This window comes from Squalius cephalus (genome assembly GCF_949319135.1).
Source record: "Squalius cephalus genome assembly, chromosome: 5".
Lineage (NCBI taxonomy): Eukaryota > Metazoa > Chordata > Actinopteri > Cypriniformes > Leuciscidae > Squalius > Squalius cephalus.
Genome location: NC_137126.1, coordinates 4007408 through 4018896, shown reverse-complemented (window position 1 = coordinate 4018896; position 11489 = coordinate 4007408). Strand labels below are relative to the sequence as shown.

General features: G+C 44.0%; 1 protein-coding gene across 2 annotated transcripts in view; it reads left to right on the top strand.

The window, feature by feature from the left end:
• Positions 1-3052: 3052 nt before the first annotated feature.
• The window catches only part of LOC307159014 (NACHT, LRR and PYD domains-containing protein 3-like), a 322697-nt gene continuing 314260 nt past the window's right edge, over positions 3053-11489 (top strand). The window contains exons 1-4 of one of the 2 annotated variants that reach the window (XM_079872096.1): positions 3053-3291; positions 3770-3866; positions 10550-10663; positions 11199-11324. In XM_079872096.1, the coding sequence (XP_079728222.1) occupies positions 3817-3866; positions 10550-10663; positions 11199-11324 (290 nt within the window). In that variant the 5' untranslated portion in view covers positions 3053-3291; positions 3770-3816. The remainder of the gene's footprint in view (positions 3292-3769; positions 3867-10549; positions 10664-11198; positions 11325-11489) is intronic. The other variant, XM_079872095.1, reaches the window with a different exon arrangement.

The window sequence follows — 11489 nt, the reverse complement described above, 5'->3', positions numbered from 1 at the left end:
TGTACCTGCACTGACGTCATCCAGCGCGAAACACACGCAGAGTGAGAACCATAGGCGTCACTAGGCCCTTTTTAAACTTCTGCCTAGCCCCCCTAAACATTTGTGATTAAGTGTAGGCTACACAAATTCGTGTTCGCAGAAGCTGCTGAGCGCGAATTTTAGCAGCACGACTGACGCTTCAGTTTACGGTCAAGTGCGAGTTAAGAAGATGTAAGTAAGTTAGCTAAACTAAGCATTTTATATTTGACAGTTTTTTAGGTCATAAATGTTAAACGAATGACAAAAATAATTAGAAAACTAATAAACTTTTGTCTAATTTCGCCATTTTGAGCTGAAAATAGGCCTATATAACGTGTAATTATGTCATTGTGAGGGGACAAGAAACATTAACAAAGCCGTTTTCATAGGCACAAGATTAATAATGCATGTGTACATGTTGAGAATTAATATAATACAATTTGTAGCCTTCAGTAAATTAAAAAAGTTCAGCTTTAGGAGGGGAAGAGACAGGGCAAGATCAGGAGACTGAGAGAAAAAGACAGTGATGGAGATGAGGAGAGAGCAGGTTTTAAATCTATTTCTTATCCCTTTTTGGCCTTCAAACGTCTTGAAATGCATATATCAGAGAAATAAAAATGTTTAACCCCATAACATCCTCAAATTTATGACCTCTTTGATTATAAAGCCCTGTCTACGGCCATGTATTAGGCCTAGATCAATAATGAATGTGTACATATTGTGAATGAATTTAATAAACTTGGGCCCGGTTTCACAGACAGGGCTTAGACTAAGCCAGGATTAGACCATAGATCAATTAGGACATTTAAGTAATTTTTATAAACATGCTTAGAAAAAAACATTACCGATGTGCATCTTAAAACTAAAAAGGCACTGATATATTTTTAAGATCAGTCAGTGCAAGTTTATTTCAGTGGAAACAGCTCAGACTTACATTTTAGTCTAGGACTAGTCTTAAGCCCTGTCTGTGAAACCAGGGGTTAGTTACCTAGCTTTCCTGGTAGCTTTGTCTGAGAAAATGATTCATAAATCAACCTATCAGTTGACCCTATGTTTACTTTCTTCACTGACAGACAAAAATGAAAAGCCTATATCAGTCAAAGCCTATATCAGTCAAAGCTCAGCTTTAGGAGGGGAAAAGACAGAGCAAGATAAAAACAAAGAGAAAAAGAGTGTGATGCTGATGATGAGGTGAGAAAAATAAACATCTGCCCGCACATGGTTTTAAAGCTATTGTTATCCAATTTTTTTGGCCTTCAAAACATCTTAAAATGCACATATGTAGATCAGAGAAATCAAAATTTTCTCGGGGGAGCATGCCCCCGAACCCCCCTAAATACCTCACATTCGGGACCTCAGTGATTATAAAACCATGCCATATGCATGTTAACTTTTTTTTTTTTAAATCACACCCTCATTGGGGGCTGAGCCCCCCTAAAATGAAAATCCTAGAATCGCCCCTGGTTTATTAAATGACGATTATATTCTGAAAAAGTGAGGAAGCCTGGCTTCCCTTGGCCTCCGCAAGAAAACGCCACTGTTTGTTACCGTGTATTTGTGTGTTCTGAGTATAAAAACAATATTCTCAAATATTTTACAACACACTTATGTATGTACTGTCTGTAGTAAGTGTAACACTGAACAAAAAAAGGCCTAAGTCATTATGATGAATGGAGAAGAAATGTTTTCCATTCATCATAGTGTTTTACACTGAGCACATCAGTGTTCAACTGGTTCTTATAAATGTCTATTCATATGATGGTTTGTTTGTGTCATTTGAAAACAAAATACCATTTTGAGAAGAAATAACATTGTTTTGAATGTAAAGTTTCATTTTGCAGGAGAATTGAGGGGTTTTGCCAATTATGTGTGTTTTTTTTGGATTTGTGTGTAGAGTTCTGAGAATATGAGGCATGCTATCAGAAAATGTGTGTAAACAATCGAGAAAAACTGTAATAAGGTAGGCCTATATTGTGTAATAAATTTGGTGCTTCAATATCACTCTCATTAAGCGTATTACAATAAATGAGAAAAGAACACTTGATTACGGTGCGTCTGTTTTAGCGGAATACTGCCATCTAGTGGTAGCAGGTTTTCTCAGACAGCTGTGTATGGATTGTGCAAGGCTAAACCGGCGAAATGAAAGTCTCAAAATCCAAATGAATCAAATAGGATTGACTCAGAAACGAGTCAATGAATACACGCGTGTCAGCTGATCCACAAATGCACATCTTACTTGTTGCATGAACAAATTCTGGCCTACATTAATACAAAATCGAGGTTTTGTATTAACAACTATGTCTCTGTACAAAATGCTGCACATTCATGTGATTTTGGATTTTGCACACACAAGTTGTATTGTATTAGTTTTTGTAGTGACGCACATTTGTGAATTTGTCAAATAGATGGGTAGTTGTGCACACATTAATAATTAGCATGGCCTATTCATTTGTAGCTGTTTGTGTGTGGGTTGTGAAATGCTTAAAAACAGCGAAAAGAAAGTCTCAAAATCCAAATGAATCACATGAGATTGACTCAGAAAAGACGTCAATGAATGCACGCGTGTCACCTGATCCACAAACGCACATCTTCTGTGTTGCATGCGCAAATTATGATACACTAATACAAAAGAAAACATTTGTATTCACAAAAATGTCTCTATTTGTACAAATTGCTTCACATTAATTCAATTTTGAATTTTGCAGACGCAAGTTGAAAGGCATGGATAAAACATTTCTGCAACATGTATCAAGTTCATTGATAAGTGTGTTTGCACGTGTTCATTTTGATACTATATTCATCCCATATAAAACTACATTTCGTGACACAATAACACTAGTAGCCTATTTTTAAATTACGCGGGGTTTCTTCTCCTCTATTGACGCTTGCTGGTTGGTGCGAGATGCATTCAGGGATATCATACCTGGCTGTCTCAAGTCCACTCCCCATCTCAGCTCTCCATGCATCCTCGGTAAAGGGGCGGATCACGAACACATCCGGGGATTTGAACTGGACTTGGCTAGATGTGAACTTTGAATTGGAACAGTACTTGACCAGCAGATTACGTTTCACAAGTCCACAAGAACAAAGTACAGACAAAATTGCATATTGAGAAACGGCCTACGTACGTCTCTCTCTCTCGTCACATTGCCATTTTAAGCAAAAACAGAGCATCAAAGTGTTTATCAACCATTATAAAGGAATTTACGTGTAGTTTTATGATTTTAAAGCTGGAGGATTTGAGAACCTGTATCTTGTAAAAGTTTGATCAAGGTGAGTGTTCATGTGTGACTTTCTCATATTAATATGAATCTCTGCAGGACATTTTACGTGATAGTTTGATTTATGAAACCTTTAATAAAGGGTTTCTTTCACTTCAATGTTTCCTTTGTGTTTCGTGATGTTTGTGATTCTTCAGAAGTTTAGCTTATGTGTAAACATACATAGGCCAATTCACACAAACGCCAACAAACAGTTTTCTTTTTTTTTTATCGGATCAGTGTCGATGTGGGTCGGGGTTTGTTTTCTTTTTCACCTGAACTTGTTCAATCAGTGTTTCTCGGTGTCAGTTATTTTTCATAAAATTCTAAATCACGGTCGACTTGTTTGTGTGAGTAAAGACCCAATGAGCTTGAGTTAACGCAGTCACATGTCATGATCCTTTTCTCCCACACTCCAGATATGTTCAGCTAAATAATGAAGATTGTTTAATTTAATCATTTAATTTAGTGTCTGAATGTTTTTCATTCAGAGTCAGTGGAGGAGATCAAACTCATCAGATTCTCCTGCAGCTTCATCATGGCTGATTCACAAGGATCCAGAGATGGAGATTTTTCTCCAGAATGCAGGTACTTTCAACAAAATGTTGTGTTCACGTAATACATACAGTATACATATATACAGTTCTAGTTCTGCTATTCAGGATGCTTGTTTTACGTTGCACATTCTGACACTGTGAGGCCACCGTAGGTGTGCGTTTTTGTTTTGTGTTCCGGGAAATAAACGAGTGAGTTGATGCATTGAAAGTGAAAATAGTCGTTATTTTTTACCAACATAACATTGGCGACGAGGATGCCCCGGTTTTTTCTCTGCCACCTCCGGACTATTTTTTGCCCCTCCCTGGCTAACCTGTCGTTCCTTGGAATCAGTGGAGAACGTCTTTTGAACTGTACCTTTTAGCTATTGGATTGGATAATGCCACTTGAACTTATTCGAGACCAGCTCATTGAAAAAACGTCTAATCCCAGAGTCCAGGAGGAGTTGTTACTCAAAGATGCAACACTGTCACTTGAGGATGCATTAACACTCGCTTTACAAGTGGATGCGGCAACTCAGTGTGCCGCTAAAATCAGTCCCTCCAGGATTTCGTGGGCCTTTTTTGTGATTGTTGCGGCCTAAAATGCCTGATGTTGCGGCCACTTTTGCTCTAAAAAGTTGCGATGAAAGTTGCAATGTTCTTCGGCATTTGTTTTTATAGGTTAAAATGGCAAAGGTAGATAGATTTTTACTTAAAGGGATACTTCATCTCTGTAAAGATGAATGTGTATTTAAAATGGGTCATTTAAGTAGTAGAAATGTGAAATTATTTTTGAATTTGGAGCTTTCTAGACTGAGAAAAGCCATAAAATGTATTTGTGGCTTATGTGGATGAAAGACAACAACTCCCAGAATGCATTTGCTTCGCTGCCCTATGAGGCCACTCCCAAGCCACGCCTACCGGTAAGAGAGCGCAGTTAAACAACAAGGCTATCTACTAGTGAGTCTCCGTGACGAGTCTGCACGGGATTTCGAGATCGCCAAAAATGTCCGGGATTTGACTTTTGAGTTCTACAGTCACCATTCATCATGTTTACTGTGGCGAGCAGGACGAGGCTGAGGGCCGCGGGAGAACAATGAGAGGCCGGTGGCGTCATTACTGATGAGCGACACCTGTGAGACGCACCGGTCTCGTATCTCTCACGGAGGATCGGGAATTTTCTTAGCAATGGTAAAACGCACATCAACCGATCACTTGTTTAGCGTTCATGTAAACACTACATTCAGATTCACCAATCGGAATGAATTCAGCTAGATTGAAACAAAAGGTGTGCATGTAAACAATGAATGGCGACTGCAGAAAACAAAAACCAAATCCCAGACATTTTGGACGATCTCGACGGCCGGACATGTCTGGGAAAAAGAGGATGGTAACTCCTACTCAGCTTTTTCCACAGAATAAGAACCTGTTAGCTTACCTTCCAAAAAATGGCTGACACTATTTGAACATTCTGTGAGTGAGATTTGGGCGGGTTGAAAACATGCGGATCTAGCACCTTCTGCTGGCTGTAGTTTTTAGCCTCTGGCCAAAAAAGCCTCCGATGACGCAAAATTACGATTTTTGCATCATCGAAGGATTTTCTACAGACAAAAAATACATAAATCTCTCGTCTCAGGGGGATATGAGGGAGGGAAGCACGATAATTTGAAAATACTACAGGTTTTCTACTGCTACAAATCTTAATCCTTAATCCTGAAGTATCCCTTTAAAGTGCTCATATTATACTTTTTGGCTTTTTCCCTTTCCTTTATTGTGTTATATATCTTTTTTTGTGCATGTTATAGGTTTACAAAGTGAAAAAGCCCAAAGTCCACCCCAAAGGGACTTACCATGTCCCATAGAAAACACTGTTCACCATCTGCTCTACTGTAGTCCAGCCTTTACTTCAGAGACAAATGTGCTCACTTTGTAACACACGTTATAATGCTCGCCTAGCTGCATATCATAATGTTGTATGTAACTTTGAAATGTGTTTTACCTATTTTGATACAAATGTGAATCAGCAAAAATGGAAATGTCACTTTTTTAGAGTATTCTATTTTAAAAATAATTTATAAAATCCACAAAAGTTTACGGGTGTTTATTTTAAAGTGGCCAAACAATGTGTTTTATTCTTGTTTTGCATATTCACATTTTTATAAATGCCACCTCTGATGCAGATTCTGTTTTCTCTGCAGTGGGAAAAATATGTTTTGTTGATACTAGTCAATTTGATTGGTAAAAGCCATGTAGTGACTTAAAATGTATAGAATTTGACATGAAAGATGACAGTTAGGGGGAAATTGCCTTTATAAATGTAAAAAAAAAAAAAATGCAATGAGAATCAATTTAAGATTATTGGTTCAGAATAAATTACTTTTACAACACAAAAATTAAACACTTTACTGAAGTAGTTATTGCACCACCACAGGATTTTATAAGGGTAGAGCTTTTATTATAATACTATACGTGTAGATTACATGAGTGAGTCACCAGCTGAAGAAAGTGAGTCGCTCGCTGCGTGAGGAAAGTGAGTCGCCCGTTGTGTGTGAGGAGAGAGTCGCTGCGTGAGGAAAGTGAGTCGCCCGTTGTGTGAGGAGAGTGAGTCGCTGTGTGAGGAAAGTGAGTCGCCCGTTGTGTGAAGAGAGTGAGCCGCTGCGTGAGGAAAGTGAGTCGCCCGTTAAGTGAGTCGCTCGCTGTGTGAGGAAAGTGAGTCGCCCGTTAAGTGAGTCGCTTGCTGTGTGAGGAAAGTGAGTCGCCCGTTAAGTGAGTCGCTCGTTGTGTGAGGAGAGTGAGTGAGTCGTCCGTTGTGTGAAGAGAGTGAGCCGCTGCGTGAGGAAAGTGGACGACGCTTTGCTGAAGACCGCGATGATTGGTCAAAGTTGCAGAAAAGTTGCGGTGATTGGTCAAAATTGCAAGTCGCGCTGAATTCACAGGGATTTGTTGAAGTTGTGTTAATAGTTGCGATCGCAACATCGCGAAATCCTGGAGGGACCGTAAAATAGCAGAAAACAAGTCCTCATACTGCCGTTATTGAACAGCCAGTGCAACAGCTATCAAGCTCAGACAACCTGGCTGACCCTGCTGCTATACAGGTCACGCGCCCCCAGCAAACACACCAGCAGAGACGCTGTGGGAATTGTGGCTCCACTCGTCATGCCACAAGGGCTCAGGACTGCCCTGCTAGGGGCCAAACATGCAGACGCTGTCAGAAACCTAAGCACTTCGCTAAATGGTGCCGGTCTGCTCCGGCTGACTACTCTGAACAGTCACATGACCCGGTGGTGCCAGTGCGCACCATAGGCCCCCACCCAGGGACCTTCTCCAGGTGCCCCGTATACCTGGATGGCCGCTGTGTCCCTCTTCTCCTCGACACTGGGGCCAAGGTGTCACTGCTGAATGTTGACACCTGTAACCTACTCTTCCCAAACAGACAGCTGCAGCCCCATCCACTGCTCTCTGTGGCTACGGCCGCAGCAAAATCGACGTTGTTGGCCTACTTTACCTCCCAGTTCGCTACACCTATACAACTGTGGACCGCTTCCCATTCCACATTACACTCCACGGTGAGAACATTATGGGCCTTGACCTCTTTCTCAGCCTTGGTTTTACCCTACAGGACAACAACGGAACACGAATACTACAAGTGGGTTCCCCTTGGCAACAAAGGCGGCCTGAACTGTTCAATGGCCTTGGGTGTCTCACCTCATTCACACACAAACCACTCCTGGACCACAGCGTGCCTCCCGTGGTCCAGCCCTTTCGGCGTGTTCCCCTGGCTCTGCGGGATGGCGTTACACAGGAGCTCCAACGCCTCCAGGCTGATGGCATCATAGAACCCATTGATGCCTCTCCGTGGGTGTCCAACCTCGTCATTGCCAGGAAGAAATCAGGTGGACTGAGAGTCTGCGTCGACCTTCGCCAGGTCAACAAGGCAGTGGTGCCTGACAAGTACCCTCTTCCGACGACAGAAGAACTCACAACCCACTTCTACGGCTCCCGGGTCTTTTCTAAGTTGGACTTACGTCAGGGCTACTTACAAACCCCTCTGCACCCAGAGAGTCGGAACCTGACGGCTTTTATCACCCATACTGGCCTGTACCGCTATACGAAGATGCATTTTGGGCTCAGTTCAGCGCCAAGCTGTTTCCAGAAGATCATGTCCACAATCCTCGCCAGCTGCCCCGGTACCGTGGCCTATTTGGACGATATTGTGGTACACGGGCCTGATGTTGAAACACACTACGCCCGCCTGGAACAGGTCTTTGACTCCCTCAGCCGTCACCATGTCACCTTGAACACTGAGAAGTGTACGTTCTCCGCACCGGCCATTGATTTTGTTGGGTTCCGTGTGTCGGCAGATGGTATCTCCCCTCTCCAGTCGAATGTGGCAGCCATCAGCACAGTCCCCAACCCCATGACAGCCTCGCAGCTGGCTTTGTTCTTGGGGATGACAGCCTACTACATGCGTTTCCTGCCGCAGTACTCCTCTGTCACGGCCCCGCTGAGGATGCTGCTCAGGCATGCTGCTCCCTGGACCTGGACTTCCGAATGCCAGGCAGGGTTTGACGAACTGAAGCGTCTCCTCACCACGTCTCCGATCCTGGGACACTTCCAGCTGGACTGCCCCACATTTGTGACCTGTGATGCGTCTGCTGTGGCTCTGGGCGCCGTTCTGTCACAGCTCCATGCTGGCGCAGAGAGGCCCATAGCCTTCGCCTCCCGGGCGCTCAGCCCCACTGAGCAGAAATACTCAGTGGGTGAGAGGGAGGCCCTCGCCTGCATTTCGGTGTGTGAGAGGTGGCATTTGTACCTGTATGGACGGTCTTTTACCTTACGGACGGACCACCAGGCCCTGACAGCCCTGATGTCCACTTCGGGCGGAGGACACAGGCCCCTTCGCCTCTACAGATGGTCAGACCGCCTGCAGTAGTATGACTTTCAGTTACAATTCACGCCTGGCAAGACTAATGTTGTAGCAGATTTTCTATCCCGCCCTGCCGCCACCCAGTGCTCTGCTGTCTGAGAGTGACCTGGAGTCCGCCTCAGCAGCCGAGCCAGTCTTCAGCATGCTTCGTGACTATATCAGACATGGTTGGCCTGCCCGCGTCCCACCAGAACTGGAGCCATACTATCGAGTGAAGCATGAACTGTCATGCTGGGGTCAGGCCTGCATCGCTCGTGGCCTCTGTGCTGTCATCCCAGTGGCCCTCAGAGGGTGTGTCTTGCAAATGGCACATCAGGGACACCTCGGCATCGACAAAGCCAAACAATGGTGCTGTGACGTCGTGTGGTAACCCGCCATGGACCGTGACCTGGAGGGACTTATCCGCTCCTGTGTGGCGTGCCTCACCAGTGGGAAGACTGGGCTGCCCACTTCAACTCCACTACAGCCAGTAGGCTGGCCGTCTGCACCATGGGACCACTTGCAGCTTGATATCTGTGGTGAACTGTACAATGTGCCACACCATCAGAGGTTCCTCATGGTAGTCTACGACCTGCACTCCAAGTGGCCTGAGGTGGCTCCCATGGGTACGGTTACCTCTGCTGCTGTGGTCAACTTTCTCGACCAGCTGTTTTCCCGCTGGGGCTTGCCTCGTGCAATTAATACGGACAATGGTCCTCAGTTCCTGTCCTTGGAGTTCACCACCTTCCTCGCCAACAAGGGTGTTACCCATATCCGAACCTCCGTCTATCACCCCCAAGCCAAAGGAGGGGTGGAGCGATTTAACCAATCCCTGAAAAATGGACTGCGTGCTCACGTGTCTGAGGGATACTCCCTGATGGCCGCACTGTCACAGACCCTCCTCCACTACAGAGCAACTGCCCACTCTACAACAGGGCTCTCCCCTGCCGCACTCATGCTGAAAAGGGAGATTGTGCTTCCCCTGTCAAGACTCCGTCCACCAATGGCCGCGGGCCCACGGCCATGCCCAGCAGCAGTAAAGGCTCACGTCAAGAGACAACAGAGTTCCATGAAGCGGAGGTTCGATGAGAAGCACAAGGCTAAGTGGCCTGCTATCAGAGTGTCAGACTGGGTCAGAGCCCGCCGGCCCCACAGAGCTAACAAGCTGTCATCATTCTGGTCGGCTCCGTACAAGGTCAGTCGGCAGCTCGGCCCAGCTTCATTTCAGCTGACTGATGGTTCCCGTTGGCACGCTAGCTGCCTGCGCAGAGTGCCCTCCCCTTTTCATCACCCTCACCTGGCAGGGGTGGAGCAGAGCAACCCAGCAACTGAGCCGGCCCCTCATGTGCCGGATCCCATTGCGGCACCTCTCGCCCCAGCTGTTCCGGCCGCTCAGGGCACTGCTCCTGCTTCAGCCCCACTGCCGGGCCTCCTTGTTCCTGAGCCCCGCCCTGTCAGGGTTCGTACGTGCCTTGGGCACTTCGAAGACTTTGTTGCTACCTTTCACGTTTGAACATTCGGAGGGGGGGGGAAATGTTGTGTTCACGTAATACATACAGTATACATATATACAGTTCTAATTCTGCTATTCAGGATGCTTGTTTTACGTTGCACATTCTGACACTGTGAGGCCACCGTAGGTGTGCGTTTTTGTTTTGTGTTCCGGGAAATAAACGAGTGAATTGATGCATTGAAAGTGAAACTAGTCGTTATTTTTTACCAACATAACACAAACATTACATTACTACCTCCTCAAAGTTCTTTTTGATGCTGGATGGATGTAATCACAGTAATCTAAAGGATTAAACTGAATCTGTTCTCTGTTCCAGTTCAGTCCAGCAGAAGAGCTCAAACCCAGAGTCCAGCTGTGTGTCTATGAAGAGTAACCGCTCTATGGATCCGCCACTAAACTTTAAGAGTGGAGACAAATGGCCTGATCTCAGGTATATCATTTCAATAAAAGATGTGCTTATAGTATGACACTTTTGAATTAGAGTCATAATTTTTGTCAGTCAGTCTAATACTAGCAATGACATCAAGTAAGTGTAAGCTGAGATTTTTTCCACCTTTATATAATGGAGTAGTTGGGCGTTACAAGAGTACAGTAAGGTGGTTTATCTTTAAAGGTCAGCAAAACATTGGTCTCTTTAGTCGGTTGAGCCTTTGTCCTCCATTGTGCCTTTGAAAAGAGTCATGTGATCGTGGTTGATGTTCACCTGAGTTGAATCATTCTATAATTCTATAGTTGATTTCAATTGGATTGTTATGAATTCCCAATTCCTAATATTACCGTTTTTCTCAGTCGCTTTGGTATAATTGTTGAATCATGCTTAACATTTGCAAACCAGTGAGTTAATTGATCAAAATAATTGTAATCAAAGTTTGAAACACAGTGCAAAACAGTTACGGACATTAAAGCAAAAGTACAGAACATTTATGTGGTCTTTTTTAAGTCTGTATTCTTTATATTTTACTTAGTTTTGAAACCAGTTCAGTCCAGCAGAAGAGCTCAAAACCTGAGTCCAGCTGTGTGTCTATGAAGAGTAACGACTCTATGGATCCGCCACTAAACTTTAAGAGTGGAGACAAACAGTCTGATCTCAGGTATATCATTTCTATAAAAGATGTGCTTCTTGTATTTGATTTTTATGAAATTGTTATTAATATACAGCAGTTTAATGAGTTACAATCTTGCTAGTTTCAGTCACTATTAATGATTATCATTGTGCTCTTGTGTAAAGCTCTATGTATTGTATTGTTAATACATTC